This window comes from Beta vulgaris, chromosome 5, assembly GCF_026745355.1.
Source record: "Beta vulgaris subsp. vulgaris cultivar EL10 chromosome 5, EL10.2, whole genome shotgun sequence".
Classification (NCBI taxonomy): Eukaryota; Viridiplantae; Streptophyta; class Magnoliopsida; order Caryophyllales; family Amaranthaceae; genus Beta; species Beta vulgaris.
In genome coordinates this window covers 62,493,138-62,518,728 of record NC_079206.1, presented here as the reverse complement: position 1 = coordinate 62,518,728, position 25,591 = coordinate 62,493,138, and the positions used below count along the sequence as shown (strand labels likewise).

The 25,591-nt window shown below is 33.8% G+C and overlaps 2 protein-coding genes across 2 annotated transcripts; one reads left to right on the top strand and one right to left on the bottom strand.

Moving 5' to 3' along the window:
- The first annotated feature begins 5,058 nt into the window (after positions 1 to 5,058).
- LOC104894320 (short-chain dehydrogenase TIC 32 B, chloroplastic) lies at positions 5,059 to 10,899 on the top strand. Its single transcript, XM_010680527.4, has 8 exons — positions 5,059 to 5,278; positions 5,947 to 6,178; positions 6,443 to 6,522; positions 7,882 to 8,035; positions 8,461 to 8,539; positions 9,140 to 9,227; positions 9,385 to 9,431; positions 10,503 to 10,899. Exons 1-8 carry the CDS (start codon positions 5,152 to 5,154, stop codon positions 10,686 to 10,688), a joined length of 993 nt encoding a protein of 330 aa, XP_010678829.2. The 5' UTR covers positions 5,059 to 5,151; the 3' UTR covers positions 10,689 to 10,899.
- A 609-nt stretch (positions 10,900 to 11,508) lies between these two features.
- On the bottom strand, positions 11,509 to 25,079 carry LOC104894319 (hypothetical protein). Its single transcript, XM_010680526.4, has 8 exons — positions 24,801 to 25,079; positions 24,478 to 24,543; positions 16,021 to 16,167; positions 14,201 to 14,314; positions 14,024 to 14,113; positions 13,784 to 13,903; positions 13,087 to 13,289; positions 11,509 to 11,831 (listed from the first exon to the last, which is right to left on the bottom strand). The coding sequence occupies exons 1-8, from the start codon at positions 24,976 to 24,978 to the stop codon at positions 11,808 to 11,810; spliced, it is 942 nt and encodes a 313-aa protein (XP_010678828.2). The 5' UTR covers positions 24,979 to 25,079; the 3' UTR covers positions 11,509 to 11,807.
- Positions 25,080 to 25,591: the final 512 nt, after the last annotated feature.

Here is a 25,591-nt window from a genome sequence, read left to right as displayed (position 1 = left end):
GTTTTTCAACTTGTTGCAAGGTATAATAAACCTTGTTCACAAGAGGTAAAGGATCAGTACTAAGTATGTTAGTTTTCACCTGATCATATGATTCATTCAAGCCAGCAAGAAACTGCATCAGTTTAAGTCTTTGATCAGCATCAAAAATCTTCTTCAATATTCCACATGAACATTTAGAAATAGCACCACAAGTACAATCTGGTAAGCCTTCCAAAGCATTCAGTTCATCCCAAGAGCGTTTCAATTTGCCATAATGCTCAGCAATTGAATTATTATCTTGCTGTAATAAAGCAATAGAACGATGTAACTGAAAAATTTGAGGAACGTTTGTAGATCCATACCTCTCAGTGATTTCAACCCATAATTGACGAGATGAAATTACAAACAGAAAATTCTCAGCTATAGATTTTTCAATTGAATTCAAAATCCATGTCATCACCATGTAATCATTTCGTATCCATTTTTGGAGGTCTTTTGAAGTTGAATCTGGCTTCAATAAAGTTCCATCAATGAAACACAACTTGTTGCGAGCAATCAAAGACATGCGTATACTTCTACTCCAATTGAGAAAATTACTGCCATTAAAGGAATGTGCAGTCAAAGAAAGAGATGGATTATCACTTCCATGGAGGAAATAATGATCATCAATGTTCGAATTGTTGTTCTGAGTAGAACTATCATTCGAATTTGCAGAAGTTGTCATTGTGAATCAATTGAAGATTTAAAGAAATCAATTGAAAAATTCAATCAGAATGTAATCTGAAGAAAAATAGAAGAATAAGAGAGAGATTATAGAAGAATAAGAGAAGTTTGAAAGATTTCAAACAACGAGATTGCGGAAGATAATTGAGCTACCATAAGCTCTGATACCATGAACAAAATAAGAACATCAAATTGATGTAATGCAGAGAGAATATAGAGGGAGAAAGAAGAAGAGTTTATTACTGTCTTGCTCAAATGATTACAACAGCTAAGAATGCTATTTATAGCTAAGAGAGAAACTAACAACTAACAAAATTAGTTACAAAGTTTGTTAGGCCCTGAATCAGTTACAACTAACTCTCTATTAATAACTTAACAATTTGTTTTTTCCTACCTTTCCCAATTCCCATTAATCCATTATAGACGATGAATTTTTTTTTAAGAAGTTTGATAAATATCTAACAGTAAATGTATTAGATACAACTTTTTATATAATGAATATTATTTGTGTAATTAATAAATATTATTTGTGTTTGTAAAAATGTTGTCTGTTTTTTGTATAATAAATAAGAGGAAAAAAACATAAACAATATATTTACATACACAAACAAATGAACAATATATGTTGTGTATATAAACAAAATTTGTTACACAAAAACTTGTATCTAACACATCTATCTGTTAAATTTTTTTTTAGGGGAATCTGTTAGATTTTTATGATTCCTCTTTTTGTAAGGGGTTATAGAGATTGAATCTAACTTATGAATTTTCCACTATTTAATGCTCCCATTGTGATTATATGTATTTATTAATATATAATACTCTCTTTCATTTCAAAATTTAAGGTATTCACGTTTTACAAAAATTTACTTTGACCACAAATATCTTTCATAATATGATAAATAATAATAATAAATAAATAATATATAATAAATGATAAATAACAACAACAACAATAATAATAACAATAATAATAATAGTAATAAGAATTGAACTGAACTGAAATTAACTGAAAATAAATAAAAAACAGGGCCTTAATACTACAAAAATCAACCAAATTATTGTACTAATGGTTCGTGAAATGCCAATAACTATAACAAAAATTATTAAAAGAGACGGTCTAATTTTACTATAAAAATAGACCTAGTCACTAAATGGATTAAATTAGTCACCAAAAGAAATTAACTTAGTCACTATTGGGCTAATTTTCTTTTTAATATTGGGTTTATAATTGCCTAATTTTAGTTTAAAAGTAGGCCGTCTCTTGCAAGACAAAATACTATAATATTAGCATACAATAATTCTCTTAATTACCTAGTGTTTAAATGTTGTCTTTCCTTATAATACAAACCCACTATGAATATTAATTTAATCCATATAATTGAAGTAAAATGTTACTCATACTTAATACTGTTTGTCCTAAATGGAGAAGTATACACATTCATGATGAGAGATTAATCACAAAGTAGTAAACATTAGTGACTTCACTTTCACTTATGTCTACCATAACTTTTTTGACAATGTAAACATTAGTCTATTCTAGAAGTCCTCCACCAAAAAGATTAACTTAGAAGTTAGAACGAAGTTTACAATAAGGTCGTAAGCATACAAAAATGCATCAAATTTATCTAGATTGAAAAGTAGTTTTACTACTCTTAAGAAGGAAAACATCTTTATGTCATGTCATAATTTTTCTTAAAACCCATTAACAACATTCCAATAGGAATAAGTAATACTCCCAAAAAGAAAGCCTGGAAAGTAACAAGTAATCTCAATTGCCACAAAGAAAAAGAGGAAACAAATGAAACCCAATAAGTATGAACAGTTTAACCACAAAGGGAAATTAAAGGGAGACAACTTATTGTGGTGATTACAAATTGCACCTCCATTTCTATTGCATCCAAACAAACTTCCCACTCCATACCCCCCAAAAGAAAAAAAGAGAGTATAGAAGAATCATGTACCCCAAGAGAAAATTAACTACGTCGGTCGTAGGTATGTATAACAAGTGATAGATCTTGTATGTTATACTCCATAGACGTCACATGTCATTTTAGCTTCGTCAAAAGTGTGTGTATCTTGTCATGTATCTATTGTGCATTTGTGCATGGAGAAACTAGGGAGAGTAGGACTTGGCCAGGGTCTGAAAAAATATTGACTCAACTCACGATATGATTAAGATGAAGGTAAAATATTCTATTTAAGTTGCAACTTTCAGTACATTTAATCAAGTTGATTGACCAGATTAACCTCTTAAGTTAGGTTAGGAGAGACGATTTGAACTAAAATATAACTTGTTTTGATCCGTTTAATTCATTATTGTAGAGATTAGAGAAATTAAAACATTATATCTATAAATTTGAAATTCGAAAGAAAAAAACTTATAATAATTTTTTAATAAATTCTTAACATGCATTTTTTGTCTAGTTTAATTTGTTAATATGTTTTTTAATAATTTAATTTGAGTAATAATAATGATGAAGATTAAATGGATTATACAAGTAATTAACCCATTTAATATTAAAGTTGAGTTATGGTTAACTTTTCCAACGTAAACCATTAATTATATGAGTTAGATTTGGGTTGAGTGATTTTCAACCGGTTATCGTCAAACCAAACACGAACTCAATTCAAGTACACAATGCCTAATTTCTAGTTTGAGTGAAGTTTCAATTTCTGTAATAGTTACCCACTTAGTTGAGTAAAACCAAAAAGGGAAACCCCTAGCCGCTATTCCCTCCTATCTTCTCCGTCTCTCCTCTTTTCACAAAAAACCCTCTAGAGGTCAGAGGGGATGCCATGGATGTTTTTGTCCATGGTAAACCCTTATTTCTCTCCTTTTTGTAGTTTCTAGTTTATTTTCTTCCTTTTTTCCTTTTTTCGTTGTTTTCAATAAGTCTCATTTGTGTGATGGCTTTAGTCTCCTTTATGGGTTTTATAGTCATCCTATTCATTGTGGGTCTTTAGTTTGATTTATTTGTGTACTATTAGCGGGTTTTGGACCCTGGCTCCAGTTGAAGGTTGATTTAATTTGTTAATAGATTTTGTGCGGGATTACAACGTGGTCAATACTTCACGTACAATCGATTTGAATTAACTCTAGTTCTACTTCAAAACCACGCATCAGATCGTTAGACCCCCTCGTAGAAGGTTGCATCAGGCAGCGAAGTGAAAGAGGGTATTTAGAAGGATTATTTCTTCTCAACAATCATAGGTTTGCCATATTATAATTAAATTTCTTTCAACTTGATCTGTATTTTTTAGTTTCTGACTTCTATTTTAGATGTCGTATGATTTTATATTAATGAATTAATTTTCACTTAAAAAAAAATCGATTCGCCTTGAGTTTTTATCAACCTATAAAAAGAAACACTTTTTCTCTTTTGAAAATATAAAAACACCTTATAGTATTGAAAATTTGCACACTATTAAAACATTGATTGTTTTAATCATTAAAGGGTTTGTTAAATGTCTTGAAATGATGACATATTATGTCTTAAGTAGATAATTCGTGTATAGATCAATATCTTAGTTAATATACCAATTATCCTTTGGTCCAATGGTATGGCTTCATATCTCTCACATGATAGACAAAGGTTCAAATTTTGGTGAAAGTATAAAATTTCAATATTGTTGTGAGCAGGATGTCTTGAAGATTTTTGGGGCCCGGTTCTAACATGAAAATTGGGCCCCTAAATTTATAAAAAATAAAGGTGGAAGGTTAGAGTTCTAAAGATGGAAAATTGAAAATCTAAAAATAAATCATTGGCAGATTTATTAAGGGTGAGAAACAAGGGTGATTTCTTTAAATATGCATGTAAATTTTTTAAAATAATATATTTTAGGCCTTTATAATTTTGAAGGCCCTGTGCTGTTGGGCTCTTTACACACCCTCATTTACCCCTCTGGTTGTGAGGTGGGGGGAGGAATCTGGGGGCTTGTTGGGCCTCTGGGTGAGCGATCACCCTGTACGAGGGCAACATAATGGAAATTCATATTATCACAAGGGGCCCAAAAAAAATATCTTAGTTTATACGAACATGATATAATTAAAAAAGCTAAACACAATCAGCTGCCCTGTTAGTTTCGCGATAAATTTATATTTACTAAACGTACTAAAATTGTGAAGAGCTGGATCGGATTCTCCTATATACTAGAATACATACTGTTATGGACACACATAGGGCCTAAATCATTGGGGATGGACCACCCGGTATCTTGTGGTCTATGAAGCAGCATAAATTAATCTGTGTCCCTTTGGACCACCAACAAAATTTGTTTAAGCAATTAGCTTGCTTTTTACACTGTATACTATATAATACTCATAGACTCATAGTAGTATATATATATCACCCATAGTTGAAACTTCAAACACAAATTTAATAAGCCTATAGGCTTTATTATACTCGTCTTGTGGAAGATACAGATACAAGAATATCATACCATATCATGAAGGCTGCATTGAAGTATTTGGCAGGAATTGCAGGTCCTAGTGGATATGGCTCTAATTCAACTTCTAACCAAGTTACTGAATTTTGTTTTTGTCCTCCTCATCTTCTAACTGCAATTATCACTGGTAAATTTATCTCATTATCATTTCTTATTACTAAATTTATATTCATTTCTTTCCTCTTAATTTTCCATCTTTCCTTCACTTTAAATCTTATACTATATGTCATTATTTGTCTAAAATAATGCTAAACATGCAACTTCAATTCTTTGATTAAACTTTAATAATGAAATAATATGTTTATAGTATGTCTGACATATAATGAGATTAAAATTTCAAACTTTATTACACTACGTTGACATACATACATACATACCATGCAGATTTCATCCATTATATATAGTATTAAAATTTGATTAGGTTTCTAATCATTCTTTATTTAATACTGGTTGTTTGATTATTCTGTAGGTTGTGTAGTAGGAGGATTATAATTTTGTTCTTATACTTGAATAGAAAATTTTCATTGGATCAGACCATATCACAGCTTTTATGGAAACTTCTGACTAGAATTAACAATTCATATCCACTTTTGACAAAAGAATTATATATAAATCTTAGCTTTTTTTTTTTCATGCGTGGGTATTTTTATATTTTGATCATTCTTAAACATTGACAAGTACTACGTATATTCTATTAGTCAATTCCATGCAACTAACATAATTTTTTTTTTAAAAGGGCAAAATTAATTTATCTTAATTAAGTACTTAATTATGATTTAATTTTTAATTAATCAGGCGCGACGTCGGGTATTGGAGCTGAAACAGCAAGAGTTTTGGCGAGAAGAGGAGTTAGAATTATAATTGCAGCAAGAAATATGAAGAAGGCAGCTGAAGTAAAGGAGGTAATCTTAAAGGAGACACCACAAGCTAAGATCATAATTTTGGAGATTGATCTTAGTTCCATGACTTCTGTTAGCAGATTCTGTTCAGAATTTCTTTCACTTGATTTACCTCTTAACATTCTCATGTAAGTCACTTTTTCTTATAGGTTTTGAAATGTTATAATATAATTACTTCATCTGTTTCATAATACTCGCTACACTTTTTATTGTGGGAAGTTTCACATTACTTGCTACACTCTCTTTTTGGGCAATAAACTTTTTCTATCTCTCCCTTCTCACATGAGCCCCTTTTCTTTTTACTCTCTACCTCTCTCTTCTCCAAAGGAGTCCGTGAATTGAGAAGAAGAAGTAGTAAAAGTGTAAAACTAATGCATGCTTTAAATTTACAGAAACAATGCTGGGGTATTTTCTCAAAAGCTTGAGTTTTCTGAAGACAAGATTGAGCTCACATTAGCAACAAATTACTTAGGTAAGATTTTTACTTTTTCACTTTTCGTGATAGAACAAATCTTTTGTGATCTATTTTTATTATGAAGGGGGTGTCCCATCTCCACCCTAGAAAACCTAGCAACTTTTGTTAATGAAAAGATTACTTGCTTTTTTCTTTTTTACTTTTTACCTTAAGAAATACTTCTTGATTAGAGAAATGAAATGACACTTCTTGATGATTAGAGAAATAAATTTCATCACTAACAGTTTCAATCTTCAATGTAATTTCGTAACTTACCCTACTTAAAATTTGGTATCATTAAGTTTCAATTTTTTTACTTTAAGATTTTTGAAGTCATATAAAGGTCGAAAACTAAAAATCGGATATACTCGTGTTTTATGAATATTGACAACAATTTTTTTTGGAAATAAAGTAGTTCAAAAATTATTAAAAAAAACGGTTTAATTTTAATATAAAAGTAGACATAGTTACTAAATGGATTAAACTAGTCACTAAAAGAAATCAACTTATTCACTATTAGACTAATTTTTTTTTTTTTAATATTAGACTTACCATTGCCTAATTTTAATTTTAAAGTAAGCGTTCTCTTACCAGACATAGTTTTGATCTTTGAAACCTAGGGCCGAAACTCATCTACAATATACTCTTCGTCACTACCTTTGTGACTTTAAATCAAACCAAAGACTAGATGTCTTTGAAGTGACACAAGCAACTGGTGAAACCTATAATTAGGCAATTAGCTCATTTTGGACCAAGGAAAGAACTAGAAAAATGAAGTCACAAGTAGTAGGGGATGTATTCAATAAAAAAGAAGAATAAACCCCTTTACTCCAAAATAATAAGTGATGTTTGGCTTTTGTGTATGAACTTTGTCAAATTTTTTGCTATTTTTTATCTTGTACTAAAAATTAAAATTGATAATATATAATATATAAAAAGATAACTTCTTGGCACAAAATTTTAGTATGATAATAAACAAGATAAACGGACAAATTAATAAAATAATTTAATTAAACACCTAATATCATAATCACTTCTCTTCCCGAATTTTAAATTATAACTAAATTTTTGTTCACTCGTCTATTATCATTTTAACTAAATTTTTGTTCACTCGTCTATTATCATCTTAAAATTGTGTACCAAAAGGTTCGAGTGCAAGTATTCCTAACATGCATATGGTAAGTAATATTTATATTAACTAATAATGCAAGTCTTGATATAAATATGATACAGTTAAGAAGAATTTGAGCCAACATAATCAAAAGTAGCCTTTTATTTTGACAAGATGATAGATAGTAGGATTAATTAAGTAATATAATCTTGCATAATTATGCAAAGTGATGAAAGATTAATCTCTCCACCTTGTTTTGTTGGCAGGACATTTTTTACTAACAGAACTACTGTTAGAAAAGATGGTGGAGACAGCATCACAAACAGGGATTGAAGGAAGAATAATAAATGTCTCCTCTTTAACTCACAGCTGGGTGAAGAAAGAAAGCTTCTCCCTTTGTAAAATGCTCAATCCAAAGAAGTAAATATACCACTTATTCAATTTTTTTATATGCCACCTTTTATTTACTATTTCTCTTTTGATAATATATACTTCCTCTGTTTCTTTTTAGTTGTAACAGTTTGACTTTCACGCTTGCCAATGCATAATTTCAACCATCAATAAGTTTAATTACCGATAAATAAACATTATAAAAAATATATATTCGGAAAATATACATTCAGACGAATCTAACAAGATCCCACATGAATATGTTTTTCCTTAACTATAAATCACCAAGCATAAACTAAGTAGAGTTGGTGAATAGTGTAAAAGTCAAACTGTTGCAAGTAAAAAGAAACGGAGGAAGTATATGTTATATTTTTCTGTTTACTGTTATTGTTCAAATTTTATTCTTTTGATTATTGTTTTTACTGAATTGTGTTCTTTTGATTCAAAAATTGTAGCTATAATGGCACACGTGCATATGCACAATCAAAACTGGCTAACATTATGCATGCCAGGGAAATGGCAAGACAACTAAAGGTAACAACCACGTATTCTTTTTCTTTTCTTTTTCTGAAAAAAAAAAACAAAATTTGGTGTACAAAAGTCTATTTAATTTCATTAATTAAGTTAGATTATACAACCAGAAACGTTACCAAGATTTACGCATAACTTTCTAATTGTAATTTGTGAAAAGAGATAATCAGTTAGCGAGGAGAATATAAGATAATATCGCGAATTAGTAAAATTACAATTTAAATACTCGGTAAAAAGTGCTGCTCAATTTAAATGAAAATAAGTGAGCTTTTGTAAAATGGAAAATTCATATGAAAATTAGTGAAATTAATTAGATTGGCTCATGATGATATGTAGAGAAGCATGTGACTAATGACTTTGTTAGTTGAGACATCACATTAACCTAATTGACCTAATAAATTCCCTCATTAATATGAGTTTTCCAAATCAATAAGAAGCAAAAAAGAGAAGTTAAAAAGAGAAAAGTGGACACAAAAAAACAAAAGAGAAGCTATGATTATAAGAGCACTAGGGGTTTGCTCTTTTGTAAATGTAAACATCTTACAAATTAAATTGACCTTTTTTTCTTCTTCTTTTGTGTTTGTTTTTGTCTTGAAAATGCAGGAAAGAAATGCAAGGGTAACAATCAACGCAGTACATCCAGGGATAGTGAAGACAGGAATTATAAGGGCTCACAAAGGCTTTATTACAGGCATGCATGCTTTAGCTTGTTGTCAATCACTTACTTTCAATATTATATGAAATATGAATTAATCACTTTTATTCACATTACTTATCTTTTCCATAAATCAATTAGTATTTTATAAATGGGAAATGTAATCATCATGGATTATATTACTTTCTTGCAGATTCTTTGTATTTTCTAGCAGCCAAGTTGCTCAAGTCCACATCACAGGTTTGTCTCATTTATCCTAACTTTTATTGCTTAAAATAAGTATGGCATGGTTTAATTTACATAATTTTGTATGATTTTCATTGAAATCAACCCTTAAAACAAAAAAAAAAAATCTCCCATTTTGTAGTTAAAAATCTAAACTTGGATTAATCGTTTCTATTTAGCAAATGTGAACAGAAATTTATGAACTAATCTTCACGAAATTCATAAGTGCACAAATATAAGTATAAACTCTATTCTTTAAATCATTTCGGTTATTGATAAATTTATAATAGTCTCTATGTTACTTGTTAGAGAAAATCTTTACAAACTAATTACACATGACTATGAGCTAAATAGATTTAAAAAGAAGCAAGGATAGTTTTTTGCATGATCTTAGAAGATGTAAGCCTAACCTCTAAAAGTTGGGACTGAGAGCTTGTTCTCCCCAACTTATTTTCTTCAGTTCAATTCATTTCAGTTCAATTGCAATCAGTTCAGTTCAGTTGCAATCAGTTTATTTATTTCATTTCAGAATTCAGTTCAGCTCAAATTATCATACATATTAATTATAGTTTAATTCATTTTAGTTCAATTCAGTTCAATTCAATTCAATTGCAATCTGTTCAGTTGTTTTATGCCGAAAAGAACGGTCTCTAAATCAAGTTAATCAATAAATACATGAATGGTTTAAAGAAGATTAGTTAAGTTTTCAATTATGAAATAACATTCTTACAAATTAAGAGAAAATCAAAATTCTTACATATTCAACTTTTCAATTCAAACATGAAATCGAGTGATCAACATTTCCCTTTCATTCATTCTTGATTCCTCATGCACGAGAAAGTCTCAAAGTTGCTTACTTTACCCTTTTGCCTGCACACATACACTGACATATATTCAAACATATACACTTTTATCAGCTTTCAATCTTCATGACTCCATTACAATTTTGGAAGTCTTCTAAAAATGTTGCATGCTAAAAAAAAAATTCAGCTTATGATATGACTTATCATCAATTATTAGAAGCATATATTTCAGAAAATATGTCATAAAAATTGATTCTTTTTTATGACTTGTTAAATGTTGTAGGGTGCAGCAACAACATGTTATGTAGCTCTGAGCCCAAAAACAGAAGGTGTAAGTGGGAAATATTTTGCAGATTGTAATCAGAGTTTTTGTTCTGCTTTAGCAACTGATGAATCTCAAGCACGACGACTTTGGAAGCGGACTCGTACACTAATTTCCAGGAGATTAAATCACCCAGCACTTTCATAATTCACTATAATTAAATTAATTAGCATATGAAGTATAGATGTAAATTTTTTATTTGTTTATTTGGAAATTTGATACATAAAAATAATTAGTCTGTATACCCCTAGACATTTGGAAATATGTGCATGTATGTTATTATACCACATGGATCAATAATAAAACATTATTGATGTGAATGTATATATGGTAAATAAAAGTTTATCGGTGTTAATAATTGCTGATGTTAATTATATCAAGAAAAATATTGTTGGAAGTTATATTTTTTGAGATCAAAAGTTTATCTCAAACCTTTGATTTTAAGAAGGTTGAATCTTTAAGGACCTGTTTTCCCCAGCTTATTTTCAGTTCAGTTCAGTTCAGATCAGCTCTTAACAATACTTTTACTCTCACATATCACTATTCGTTTCAGTTCAGTTCAGTTCAATTTAGTTTAGATCAGTTCAACTGTTTCATGCCAAAGAGAACAGGCCCTAAATTTCTGCATTGGACCTACAAACCCGTGGTGATCATTGGGAGAATATATATATACATATCAAATTGCGTAGCATCGTGCTAGTCTTGACTGCCTTTTATGACAAGTTAGAAAAGGAAGACATTCCCAAGTTTCTCTGCCATCTATGACAAGTTAGAAGCAAGACGATATTTACCTTTATTGTGACCCTTCAATCCTCAGAACATGGGAATAAACTACAATATGCGAATATATCAGTAATAAGAGCACCATTTAGTTATCAGGAGCACACAATTTCTCTATCCAATATATCAGTAAAATGCAAATGTAAGCTTTAAATCAAAGAGGTAAGAAACAAAGAAATCCAGAAGATGCAAACGAACACAAAGTTCATCATATAACCATAATTTACACCAGATGGAACTCAACTTACAAGCCCCCATCAAAGCAGCAGCAGTAGTTTCCACTTTACAGACGAAAGAATACAATTTTTAAGATTCAAGAAAACATTTGGAAAAAGAAAAATACTAATCCTAGTAAAATTAGACTGGAATTTACTAAACTCGTCCAGAACCCATCTTCAAATGTTACGATTGACGTGTCCAGATAGTAATTGATGTTTACTTTCCGGAAATTACATTTTCACAACTTTCTGGGCACTCTTAACATCTTCAACCTTCTCTCTGTTTCTTTACCTGCAATGTGCAATTACACACTATATCAACAACTAGTACCAACAACTGAAGCCCCCTGTTTCTGTAAGGTATTTAAGAAACGATCAGATACATTCGAGATGATAACATGACCTAGTAATTCTAGGTTAGTATAGCATCATAATTTTCAACTCTTGCTAAATCTAGGAAAAACAGCACACTTGCACCTAAGAACTAAAAGTGGTTATCTTCCTATATATGCAAAGCCGAAGTGCTGGTGCATCCTAACCAGAGGGGAATCAGGTCTTCTATAGGTTAAAACATACAGTGAGAGAGTTTCCAAAAACCTAGAATATCCACATCCTATATCCAGATACGCCAACTATCTTCCTATATATGCAAAGCCGAAGTGCTGGTGCATCCTAACCAGAGGGGAATCAGGTCTTCTATAGGTTAAAACATACAGTGAGACAGTTTCCAAAAACCTGATCCTATATCCAGATACGCCAACTGGTGATCTAAGAGCCTAAAATGGACAAATATGCATTCGTCTCTACCCTGCCAGAAACCCCAACCCCAAATCACTTGATCAAAAAAACAGCCAGCAGAAATGGTCCATGCAACAGCATCATTAGTCATGAACTAGACTTCATGTGTAACACTTGGGAATAACAAAATGCAAAAGCATAATCATAATCAAATGTAGTCTTCGCTAAACATGCTGTTAGTTTACCTAATATATATAACATCACAAGCATAATATCATATTAAACCCCACTCCCTCGTTGAAGTAGTAGCTATGTTCATATCAAATTAATATAAGTTTCATAACAGAAAGAAACTAAAAAGTTGTGAACCACTGTAAAAGTTCTCCAACAGTCAAAGAATGGGTGACCAAATTTAGTATAGGAAAAGGTCAAACATGGGTAATCATTGTGAAACTATAGATATTTATGTCGCAATGGTCGGTCTAATGACTTCCAAAAAAGTTGTGTAATTAAGACACTTGTGAGTGCAGTGCCTGTGCAAAAGATGAGTACTTTAGCAGATCCTATTATGGTTGTCAGTATATTTCAGTATTTCCATTACTTATCCAATTGTCGTTCCCTAGCCAAAACATCATTCCATCACTAGAATGTGAAAGGTGATGTATCTCTATTCTAAATGCGCCATCAGACAACTCATTTGAGAAAGAAAGGGATACTAGACACAACAGATAAAAAAGGATTTGTGATTTCTATATTTAGTCAAGTTCAAAGCTAGAGCACCATATATATAAGGTCTTTTAGAGTACTACCAGAAGACGAGGCGAACGTCGAGGAGATGCGAAGAGATGAGGTGATTTAGAGCCTTGCCCATGATTGGCCTTAATATTTCTGTTGACTTCTCTAAGAGGAAGTGGTGATTTACTTTTGCTATCAGTTGAAACTGAGGAAAATGGGGCAGATAAAGATATACTGGTACAATCTTGATCTTGATATATGAAGTCCGACATAGACCCTGAGAAACAAAGAAGATTTACGTATATTAGAAAAGCCAACCACAGAATCTGTCGAGCTAAACGATACAGCAGCCAGCTCTTAAACATTAGAAGTTCAGAACTTTTCATTTCAAAATCAAGCAAAACTGCAACAGCTCCATAAGCTAAGGCAACAGCTGACATAAAGCCTGTTGATCTCCAAGGAACATGTTCTCGATATGAATGATTACCTGAAGAATCTAAGAGTATGAAATCATCCTAAAACCAGAGAGAAAATCATACAATCTTGTGAGAGAAAGAACTGTAATAATATCTAATCTAAACGATTATTACGGAGAAATGTATTTATACTAGAGGTTGTTATAACACTAACAAACTCAACTAATCCGCTAACTAACAAGCTGACTCAGCAAATATATTAATAAATACAACTTATATTACCACAAAAAAAAAAGGATTTACAGGTCTCCATATACGCTTTTACTGAGACACATTATCATGAGTAAGAGCATACCTGATGCTGCAGCTTGAAATTTTCCTCTCATAATTCTAACAAATCTGAATAAGCCATTGCTTTTGTTTAACTCAAGGACCAGATCTTCCATGTCACTTAAGAGTGGCTTACAATCAAGCACTGTGGCAAGAATTTCATCATAAGTAAAGCTTACGCAGAAGAAACAAATTATTTCACTATCCAACATAAGCAAAAATATAATATGAAAGAACATGTTCACATTCATAACACAAGACTTACGAGTATATGTTTCATTCGCATGGCGAACAGTGAAAGAATACTCCTCAGATGGACATATTTTATTGATGTTAGTAAATGTGAATGTTACACCTGCCCGAAGTGACAATTACGAGAGTTAAGAAATTGACATAACAAGAAGAATGCATGTTTCACAAATAGTAAAAAGTTCGAAATTACCATGTCCCCCATCAATACGGAAACCGAGTACCCTGTTGTACCATATAAATGCTTCTTGTATTTCTTCTCTATTCCTCAAAGCTTCGTGACTTTTCTCTTCAGATTCAGCAAGAGCTTTTGAAATTTTAAATAAAAGGAATGAGTAAAAGTACAGATATAGTCAACATTATTGCATCACAAAATTGGACGCATAGACAGTAAATTGCTTCATGGCAAAGGATGATAGAACACAGGAAAAATGCAATACGATGAGAGATCCAAATGTGCACAACTTCACCCCTATATGGTCAAGACTAGTTGAGACTAATTTAAGAACCCACAAAAAGTCAAAGCCTGGTAACGAAAGAAGCATAACATACAGAAGGCACGCATTATCACGAGTTATAACATCAGCTTTCATCACAAACTGGATAGGATATGCTGAATGTGGGAATGCAGGTTTAGTTATATCGGGAACTGTAATCTATACTCAGAAGCAGCAAATAAAAGCTGCACGTGAAGAAAATCTCCACTAAAAGAATGAAAATTTCCATTAATGAGAAGGCAATGCATGATAGAAAATGCATATAATTCTGACAGAGGCCACCCCTATAAAAGTGAAGACACCAACCAGAAGCCTGCAAATAACCAGATGCATTATTATATGCACCTTGCCACGCCTGCTTTATTTCAGAACCCCTAATTCCATTCAAATAAACTATAACTACCAGAAAACATAGAGGCAGGAAGAAGCAAAGAAGTCAATAATATGGCAACCATTATATTTGATAGTTGAGAGACATTCCTAAGTCCATCTTACCCACTTCATTCCAATACCCTCTTACCCTCCACAAAACAACATCAAACAAATAAGATCATAGGGCTCATATCCAGTATCGAGTTCATATTCTTTGCCAAAAGGCATTTGTTTGCTAGCAAAGGAGCACAATATATATGAGATGATGATCTAAAAAAACCCTGAAAATTCTTGAAACGAGGCTCCTTGGAGAGGATCACAAGCTGGCCATCCAATAAGACAAAGGTCCAAAAAGACTTGAACTTTGAAGATAAACATGATATACAATGTCATTCATATGTGATACTCCCAATCCTCCTCCCAATTAATCTATTTCACCCCATTCAAGTGTATATTAGAGGGTCTCGTTAAGGTCAGTCAAGGTCACCATGAAGCAAATGCTAAAGAAACTTAAGGTAATCATTATATTCATAAGCAGAAGCGGCAAAACCCTCATACAAACAAGAACCAAGTTACTGTCAAGTGAGAGTAATGTCCAACGTAACAGATAAAGCAATAACTAAAATAGCACCTTTGCCTCTATTATAAAGGCTTTATTTATATTTAAATGAGCAAGAGTCAATTGAATTTTGATCATCTATACTGAAAGCTACCACATTTCTGGGGTAGCAAGAGGCAAAAGGTTACCAAGTAATACATAGTCAAGATACTACATAAATGATCACGGTATTGGTTTTTGAACTATTAGGGTCATTGCCATCCAACGAGTGAAAGTTGAATGAAGATCACTCTCATATCAACAGCTAACCATTCTGCAATCAAAACTGAGCGCAGAGGTAATTTCATTTCCATCTTTATTTGGCATGCGGAGGGCGTGGAATGAACATTGGAGGATGAAAATATTATATACTAACTTAACTTAGTAATGAAGAGCAGTTATAATCACTGTCAATCCAAAACATCATAACTACATAATTATTCAATAACTCAAATCTGCATTGGAAAGAAGTAGACAGCACGAACTTTAAGCAAATAATCTATTTAACAAACAGAAATTTCAATCAATTGCAAAGAGAAGTTTTACTTTTGGACTGTTCAGATAAGATGGCTGCATATTCATCTTTTCTGGCAGCTTGATCTCGTACAATTTTCTGAAGCTCATCCACTTTTACTCTTGTTTCTGAAAGAGAGTCCATTACTGCAATCCTTTTGGCCTCCCTCCGCGTTTTAACTGTGAACACAAGACAACAATAAAGGAAACTACATCAAAACGCTTGCTAATTGCAAGACAAGATCTCTAGATTCCTTGACTTGCGTACACGTTGGTCTTCAAAGACACTTATGCTACCTAATGGATGTAATTGGTCTATAACTCTATAGGTCCATCAATCATTATATAGTGCTCAGATTTCGACTAATTACTCACAAAATCAAAAGAAACAATACATAATAGCAACCAAAGACAGATTAATATTCCTTAATCTGGAAAAATTAAAACAGGTACAATGTTCACATTTAAGAGATGAACTCTCTTCCAAGTAGCTTCTTTACCATTTTTTTTTTATGATTCCCTATTTATGTTCTCTTGATTACTTCTCCATTACTCTTCTAAAAAACTTCCCGCACAATTTCTAAGCTACCCCCTTTGAGGTGACCCCTTCATGCACACTTCCCAAGCTCACTAACCATCCCACTACTGAAGGTAAGATTACTTAGTTGTCCTTGCGTAAGTGAACTGGGTGGGTGGTTGTTGCTGATATGTTGCATATTGCTACTACTCTCTAATACTCCCTCTGTTTCAAAATATAAGGGCATTCACGCTTTACGAAAATTTGCTTTGACCACATATATCTCTCATAATATGATAAAAAAAACATAAAAATTATACCGTTAGATTCGTCTTAAAAAATACTATAATAGCATTATATTTTGAAAAAAATTCAACATAAATTGAGAGTAATTAACGATCAAAGTTCGACCTCGAATATCATGCGTGCCTTATATTTTGAAACGGAGGGAATACTAAATAGTGACAATACAAAGTGAGTAGATTTAGCTCTATGATTCAAAACAGCATGAAACTTAATGGTAAGAATCATCAAGAATTAGAGTAATAACCTGCACAATAAAGTGGATGGTTTCAAAATTAAAACAATGAAGCAAGTCAACATTAAGATTAGAGAACAAGATTAATTGGGAGCATGTACACAAGTCCTATGTCACAAGGATAACCTAGTCATGCATTATAATGTATGGCATGCATCATCTGGAAGCCATGTTATGGGCTGGAATTAATCCCTCAAGCCAACTTTCTGATAGAAGCAAATGCAAATACTGCAATATTTAGCTTTTAAAAGTCTGAAATAATTGAGGTAAACTTTGAAGCAGAGGAATTATAAAAATTTCACCATCAATGCAACTCAGTTACAGATCAAGGGATGCACCACTTGACAAAGGGATAACATTATTCATTTAAAACACAGCTGCAAAGAACAAACAAATTCGAACGATTGTTGATGTGTCAAAATAAAGCTTAGATACTAAGCCATAAACTTGAGCATAAACCGCAGCATACCATATACTTTCCCGAGGTATAATCTGTCTTGTCCTTGTTTTAAAGGTTCTAGATTGGAAATGATCATCTCATTAGATCTTGGGAAAACGTTTGCAGAGAAGAGTAATCTTTTTTTCTGTTTCTCTCTATAATAGTATTGTACACTCTGCATTATGCTTCTGTCTATACTCAACATACTATCAATGGTAATCTCTTACGGAGGCATCCCTGTGAAAGGGAAATACATGAGCTAGGCTCGATTTTCGAGGTTCCACCTTCTCAACTATTGAAGGTGGGATTTCAAGAGGTGGTTAGATGATTCAAAGCTTCTCTTGTGATTCCTTTTTGGTTTGCCAACGGTTGGCTTGGAGTCGTAGCCCCGGTTCACAATTTTATTTCAAAGGCTCAGGTTCCTCTTGAGGTGAGAGCTCTTGTATGGACTTGACATTAGGCAGAGTTTTGAGTCAACACTCAACACTAATAGCATGCTCCAAAGGAGAAGATCATTGATAGCTATTTTGCCGGATAAATGCATGTTGTGCCATGCCACTAGTGAACTCTGCTCGTGTGCCTTTCTTTATCGTTAGATGGCATGTATATATGTAACATTTGGAGGCTTTTTGTAATAGGAGGTAGTTAAAATTAGTTAACTAACCTATTACTAGTTGCAAGTTGTTAAAGGTTGTTAGAATTCTTAAAAGTTGTTAGAATTCTGTTAGAGCTGTTAAATGGAATTTTGGCGGGAAATTCTGTTATCTTCCTAAGCTGAGTTAATATAGCTTAGTTGTGTATAAATAGAGGCTGTTTAGCTGAATTGTAATTCATTCAGAAATATAATACAATCTCTCTCTATTTTACACTCAGTCAAGAGATTTGTTGAGGTTGCCTCTGTCTCTTCTATATCTTGGAGGTTGCCTCCATTATCAGTCTTTAATAACAGAAGCTATCTTAAGCTTACTGTTACATTGGTATCAGAGCTGAACCTGGGAAAACCATTCTGGCGCCTGCAGTATCAAGAAGAGTTAAAATCATGGAGGAACAGATTGAACTCATCAATCAAAGGTGGGAAGAACAACAAATGCAAAACAGACAATGGGAAGAAGGTGTCCAGAACTTGATGAAAGAATCTTTCCAGCAAATGATGCAGGAAACGATGAATAAAATCTCTCAATCTTTTGAAGATTTTGGTGGGAAGATTGATGAGAGGATTAAAATCTTGGAAACTCAACCAAGAACAGGAGATTTTTCTCCTAGAAGGGAAGATAGAAGGGAAGATTCACCCAGAAATTCTGAGGGGAGCAGAAGGAATTCTGAGTTAGGAGGTGGTCAAGCTGGAAAGGTAATCAGGTACAATCCTAAACTTGAATTTCCAAGATTTGATGGTAGTAATCCGAGAATGTGGGTAAAGAAATGTATTAGATACTTCAATTTGTGTAGTATTGGGGAGGATCAAAGGGTTGATTTGGCTTGCTTACACATGACAGGGAAAGCTGAAATGTGGATGTCTAGTTATATGGCAGTAAGAAGTCAGGTAGAATGGTCTGAATTTGTAATTGATTTATCAGCAAGATTTAAGGATGAAGTGGGTATTCATGTAGTAGAAAATTTTAACAAGTTGCAACAAAATGGCACATTAGAGTCATATATAGATGAATTTGAACATCTGAGGTCTCTTATGATGCAGCAAAACCATTTCTTACCAGCTGATTATTTCTTGGAGAGTTTTATTGGAGGATTAAAACCAACTGTAAAACCTTTTGTGAGAGCATTCAAACCCCAAAGTGTAGCAGCAGCCATAGAATATGCCAGATGTCAAGAAGAAAGTCAGGAAGCCAATAAAAGTTACACCAAAACTTTTGCAGTTGCTAAAAATAACCCTTCTCTTTCTTCCTTTAAACCAACTATAACCCAACCTTTACCAGCCCCACAAAATAACCTAAACACATCCAAACCTTTTTCGACACCACAAATTAACCTTACACCTGCTGAAAGAAGGGAAAAACAAATGAAGGGTCTGTGTTATTTTTGTGATAAACCATATGAAAGAAATCACAAATGCCAATTAAGGCAGACTCAACTTTTTACAGTAGAAATCCCTGGTTATGAGGAGGAAGAAGATGAAGAAGGTGATATTGGGAAATCTTTTGAACCTCAAGTAGAAATGGAGGATATTGAACCTTGTATATCAGTTAATGCTTTGAGTGGTAATCATAACTTTCAGACTATGAGGGTGACTGGGTTTTATAATAGAAAACCTTTACACATTTTGATAGACTCAGGAAGTACGCATAATTTTGTTGATTTGAATTTAGCCACGAAATTGGGATTGTTAGTGGAAACAATTGCTCCTCAGTCTGTTGCTGTAGCAGATGGCAATCACTTAGCTTGCCAGAATGTGTGTAAGGAGTTTACATGGTCTATTCAACACTCTGCATTCAAGTCTGATGTGTTGTTAATACCATTGGGGAGTTGTGACATGGTCTTGGGAATTCAATGGTTGAGTAATCTTGGCACGGTGAGTTGGGATTTCAAGAAGCTAGTGATGGAATTTGACTATGCTGGACATCATCATGTGTTAAAAGGAGAGTTACCTAAGAAGGTTGTTTCTGTTTATGGCCAGAAACAAGGCAAAATCTTAGCTAATTCTATACAATTGTACTTCTTACAATTGTTTCCTGCTAAGTTTGGTGATTCTTCACTCATGAATTGTTCCATGGAGCCAGAAGTAGTACCTGAATGTATTGGGGATTTATTGTTACAGTATAAAGATGTTTTTGCAGAACCTACTGGGTTACCTCCTACTAGAGGAGTATTTGATCACAGGATACCATTGGAGTTTGGTAGCAATCCTGTTAGTATCAGACCTTATAGATATGCTTTAAAACAAAGAGATATCATTGAGAAGCTAGTGGGAGAAATGCAGGCTCAGGGAATCATCCAGGACAGTTGCAGCCCCTTTGCTTCACCTGTGGTATTGGTGGGAAAGAAAGATGGGACATGGAGGCTTTGTGTTGACTATAGAGAATTGAATAGGAAAACTATTAAAGATAAGTTTCCTATTCCAGTAGTAGATGAGTTAATAGATGAATTGGCTGGTTCAAGGGTGTTTAGCAAAATTGATCTAAGGGCAGGTTACCATCAACTTAGGGTGCATGCTGAGGATGTCTATAAAACAGCATTTAAAACTCATAATGGGCATTATGAGTTCCTTGTGATGCCATTTGGGCTCACAAATGCACCAGCCTCTTTTCAAGGGTGGATGAATCATATTTTTAAACCACTTCTAAGGAAGTGTGTTCTTGTATTCTTTGATGATATACTCATTTATAGTTCTTCCTTAGAACAACATATTCAACACTTGCAAGCTGTGTTTGAATTAATGAGACAACATACACTCTTTGGCAAGAAGAGTAAGTGCTGCTTTGCTATTCAAAAGGTTGAATACTTGGGTCATTTTATTTCTGGCGATGGAGTGGAGACAGACCCACATAAGATTGAAGCTGTGAAAAAGTGGCCACAACCTAAAAATGTTAAAGAATTAAGAAGTTTTTTAGGATTGGCTGGATATTACAGAAAGTTTGTGAAGAATTATGCCATTATCAGCAAGCCTCTTACTCAACTACTAAAAAAAGGGGAATTTCATTGGTCTGAGCAAGCTAGTAATGCATTTGAAACTTTGAAAAGTGCTCTTAGTTCTGCCCCAGTACTAGCTCTTCCAGATTTTACTAAGCCTTTTGTAGTAGAAACAGATGCTTCTAATGGTGGCATAGGCGCAGTGCTTATGCAAGATAGCCATCCACTTGCTTTCCTTAGCAGAGCACTGGGTCCTAGGTGGAGTAAGTTGTCTGTGTATGAAAAAGAGCTTCTTGCTGTTGTGACTGCTGTTCAGAAGTGGGAGCAATACCTCACAGGCCAACACTTCACTATAAGGACTGATCAGAAGAGCCTCAAGTGGTTATTGCAACAGAAAATCTCCACCCCTTTTCAACAATTCTGGTTGTCCAAGTTAATGGGCTTTAGCTATGACATTCACTATAAAAGTGGTAGTGATAACTTAGCTGCAGATGCTTTATCTAGAGTTAAAGGAGCTGAAATCATGCTTATGGCATTGTCAGTCCTAGATTCTAACTTGTCTCACCGGATTAAAGCAAGTTATAGTCTGGATCTAAATACAGCAGCTCTCTTTGAAGCCTTACAACAAGGTCAACAGGTGGTAAATTTTTCTCTTCAGGATGGTTTGTTGAGGAGGAAGGGAAAGCTTGTTGTTGGGCCTGATAATTCACTAAAACTGGCGATACTACAGTGGCTTCACAGTTCTTCACAAGGGGGTCACTCAGGTAGAGATGCTACATTAGTCAGAGTGAAGGGAATGTTCTATTGGAGGGGCCTCACTTCTTATGTAACTAACTTTGTTAGGAACTGCACTACTTGCCAAGCTAGCAAACCAGAGAATGTGGCAAGCCCTGGTCTCCTTCAACCTCTTCCTATCCCTACAGAAATTTGGGTAGATATTTCCATGGACTTCATTTCTGGATTACCTAAGTCCAATGGGAAGGAAGTTATTTTTGTAGTGGTGGACAGATTGAGTAAGTATGCCCATTTTATAGCTCTTGCTCATCCTTATACTGCTGTAGATGTTGCACAAGCTTATCTTGACCATGTATTCAAACTTCATGGTTGGCCAAGATCAATTGTTAGTGACAGAGATGCTGTGTTCATCAGCCACTTTTGGCAAGCTTTGTTCACTCTCCAAGGTACTGAAATTCTTTTATCTTCTGCCTATCATCCTCAGACAGATGGGCAAACAGAAAGAGTTAATAAGTGTTTAGAAACCTTCTTGAGGTGTATGACTGGAGAACAACCTAAACAATGGTGTTTTTGGTTACCTTTGGCCGAATGGTGGTACAATACCAATTTTCATAGTGCAGCACACACTACTCCTTATGAAATTGTATACTGCCAGCCACCCCCTCTTCATTTACCTTATTTACCAGGAGAGTCCAAAATGGAAGTTGTTGATAGGTCACTACAAAAGAGAGAGGCCATGATTAAGCTTTTGCACTTTCATCTGGGAAGAGCTCAAAGTAGGATGAAAGTTCAAGCTGATAAACATAGAAGTGAGAGGCAACTTGAGGTAGGCAGTTGGGTATGGCTCAAACTTCAACCCTACAAGCAGCAGTCTTTAAACAGGAGCAGTAATGCAAAACTTTCTGCTAGGTACTTTGGTCCTTTTCAAATTCAGGAGAAAGTTGGTCAAGTGGCATATAAACTAAAACTTCCTCAGGACTCTCAAATTCATCATACATTTCATGTATCCCAGTTGAAGAAATTTAGAGGAGCTCTCCCCTCCATCACTCATATTCCAGTGTGGTTTCATGGCAGATCTGAAGATGAGGCTCCTACTCCTGAAGCTATTCTTGACAAAAGAATAATTAAACGTCACAATGTAGCTGTTGTTCAGTATCTGGTAAAATGGACAGGTTTCCCTGATTCTGAGAACTCATGGGAATTGGCTGAAGACTTTGAGCACAGGTTTCCTGCTTTTGTTGTATAAACTTGGGGACAAGTTTTTTCTCAAGGGGGAAGGATTGTAATAGGAGGTAGTTAAAATTAGTTAACTAACCTATTACTAGTTGCAAGTTGTTAAAGGTTGTTAGAATTCTTAAAAGTTGTTAGAATTCTGTTAGAGCTGTTAAATGGAATTTTGGCGGGAAATTCTGTTATCTTCCTAAGCTGAGTTAATATAGCTTAGTTGTGTATAAATAGAGGCTGTTTAGCTGAATTGTAATTCATTCAGAAATATAATACAATCTCTCTCTATTTTACACTCAGTCAAGAGATTTGTTGAGGTTGCCTCTGTCTCTTCTATATCTTGGAGGTTGCCTCCATTATCAGTCTTTAATAACAGAAGCTATCTTAAGCTTACTGTTACACTTTTCCTGTGTAAGGGGCAGTCCTGAACTTTCCGTTGTCCTGTCTTGGTTAGCTGCTGCTGCAGGTTTATTTCGGGCTTTGAAAAGGCCAAGGAGAAGAAGATGCTGCGATGGAATGTATTTATGGCGATTATATAATTTTAGGTTAGAACAGAATGCGCAGGTTTTTCCGGAACCATCTAACTAGTGATTTGCTGTGGAATATAATTACTAGTTCAACAGCAAGCATAGATTACAAATTAGTCCAGTTCCTTTATGAGAATCTTCCTTAACAGGTTTTCATGAGATTAGTCTCTCAATATCTAAATATTGTTGCTAATATTAGCTGGCATCAAGCAATAATTCGACGACTTCCTCTAAGCGTAACAAACTTCTAGAGTTAAAGGTGTCTCTCCAATTTGATATGATCTAGAAGCCTAGTGATAATCATCAATACAAGGTTAAAAGGTGAGGACCAGGGGAAAAAATCATCTGACGCTGTCGTGTTCGCATTTCAGTTACATTGTCGCAAAGCGGCTTGTAACAGATTAATGGAACGGATCACTGAAGAGAGGATACCTTTTTCGCCTATATAATCCACTACACTAAACTCTAAAGTGTTCTACATGTAATATTACTGGCATGTAGTAACTAGCATAATGCTAATATTAACAGAAGTTGTTCCATAAAATTAGTTTATTAAGAAAAGCGCAAAAGAGTAAGTCAGCTCCCCTACCAAAAATAGTTAGGTTTGCTGGGCACGCATACAAAACTGAAGTTAGAGCATTGGTGTTGGGCAACAACTTAGTGACTGAGTACTAAGTACCACATCAAATAGTGAGAATTTATGAGTGTGTGAGTGAGTATCCTAAATGTCTCCGACTAAATATTCTTCACCTTGTACTATACTCTTGTGTACAATAAAAGTTGTGCATCGAACAATGTTCAGTCCACACAAAACTACATGTAAAAGAACTATTGAATATTTTCCAATTATCCTCTGAAAATCAGCTTGGAGCATGCAATAACATCGAATCACATGCGAAAAGCTTTCTCGACATAATTAAGGACATACCTGCCAAAGCTCTAACCAATTCATCCTCCAATTCTCTTAATTCAACTTTGAGTTTCCCCAATTTCACTGCATATAAAGCCAATTAATACAAGTTACACAACTAATTACGCATTAACTACTCAACATTCCTAGATAAAGCACAAAAACACCTTCATTTTTCTTCCATTCATTATAAATTCAAAATCCGCTAAACCCTAACTAAACACACATGAAAACATACCACAAATAAACCCTAATAATACAACAATAGTAAAAAACTATAACTATCAATTATATAAAGATTCCTTTAATAATTGAATGAATGAATAAAAGAGAAGGAAAACCTTGATTTTGAGCAGTAATCTGAGCTTTATATCTATGAGATTGTAGAAAATTTCCGAAAGTTTCAAAAGATGAGTCGATTTTTTGCTGATGAGTTTCAATTTTTTTGTCGCATACTTTTCGCAACTCCGACAATTTCGAACGCACTGTAACTTCTGCTCTCGTCTGCAAGGTAGCCATGACAGGAAAGAGGAGAGAGAAAGTAAAGATCAGCCCGCCATTTTCATCTTCGAAATTGAAGTTCAAATTAAAACTCGCTTGGATTTCCGATTTTTTTTTTTTAGTTTGGATTCAGGCGGCACCGTTTTCGAGATGGGCTGGACGTTTGGTGAGTCTTCATTCATGGGCCTGTGGATCCACCAACTTGGCCTTTTTTTTGGGTGATCTAGGTCTATAGTAGTCTAAGGATCGTCACTTTTTTTTTTTTGAAGCGGGGTAACACGAGTTTTATTATAGTAAATCAATGTCCACCAAAGCAGATATGCTTTGAGGAAAGACACCCATACAGACTAACTCATTACTATCTCTAGTATCTAATCTAGCCACCATATGAGCTACCGTGTTACAACCTCGTTTAACGTGAGAAAACACACAAGAAACAAAGGACTGACTAACATGCCGAATATCATCAAGCACTAAACATATGGGAGAGGAGCCTTTAACCATCCACTTCACCCCATTGATAACAGACAAAGCATCACTTTCCACCTCAAGCTTTCCGTAACCAAATCTCCTGGCAATTAACAATCCAAACCTCAAAGCGAGAGCTTCAGCCATGGCTGGGGACGTAGCA

Bases quoted from the DNA above. Each gene is read 5' to 3' on its own strand.
- LOC104894319 (XM_010680526.4), bottom strand. From the start codon at position 24,978: ATGGCTACCTTGCAGACGAGAGCAGAAGTTACAGTGCGTTCGAAATTG. The intron at 14,315-16,020 runs GTAAAACTTCTC...AAATTTCAAAAG, and splicing joins CTTATCTGAACAGTCCAAAA to CTCTTGCTGAATCTGAAGAG. The intron at 13,290-13,783 runs GTATGCTCTTAC...TTTGTTTCTCAG, and splicing joins ATTTCAAGCTGCAGCATCAG to GGTCTATGTCGGACTTCATA.
- LOC104894320 (XM_010680527.4), top strand. From the start codon at position 5,152: ATGAAGGCTGCATTGAAGTATTTGGCAGGAATTGCAGGTCCTAGTGGA. The intron at 5,279-5,946 runs GTAAATTTATCT...TTAATTAATCAG, and splicing joins TCTAACTGCAATTATCACTG to GCGCGACGTCGGGTATTGGA. The intron at 9,228-9,384 runs GCATGCATGCTT...ACTTTCTTGCAG, and splicing joins TCACAAAGGCTTTATTACAG to ATTCTTTGTATTTTCTAGCA.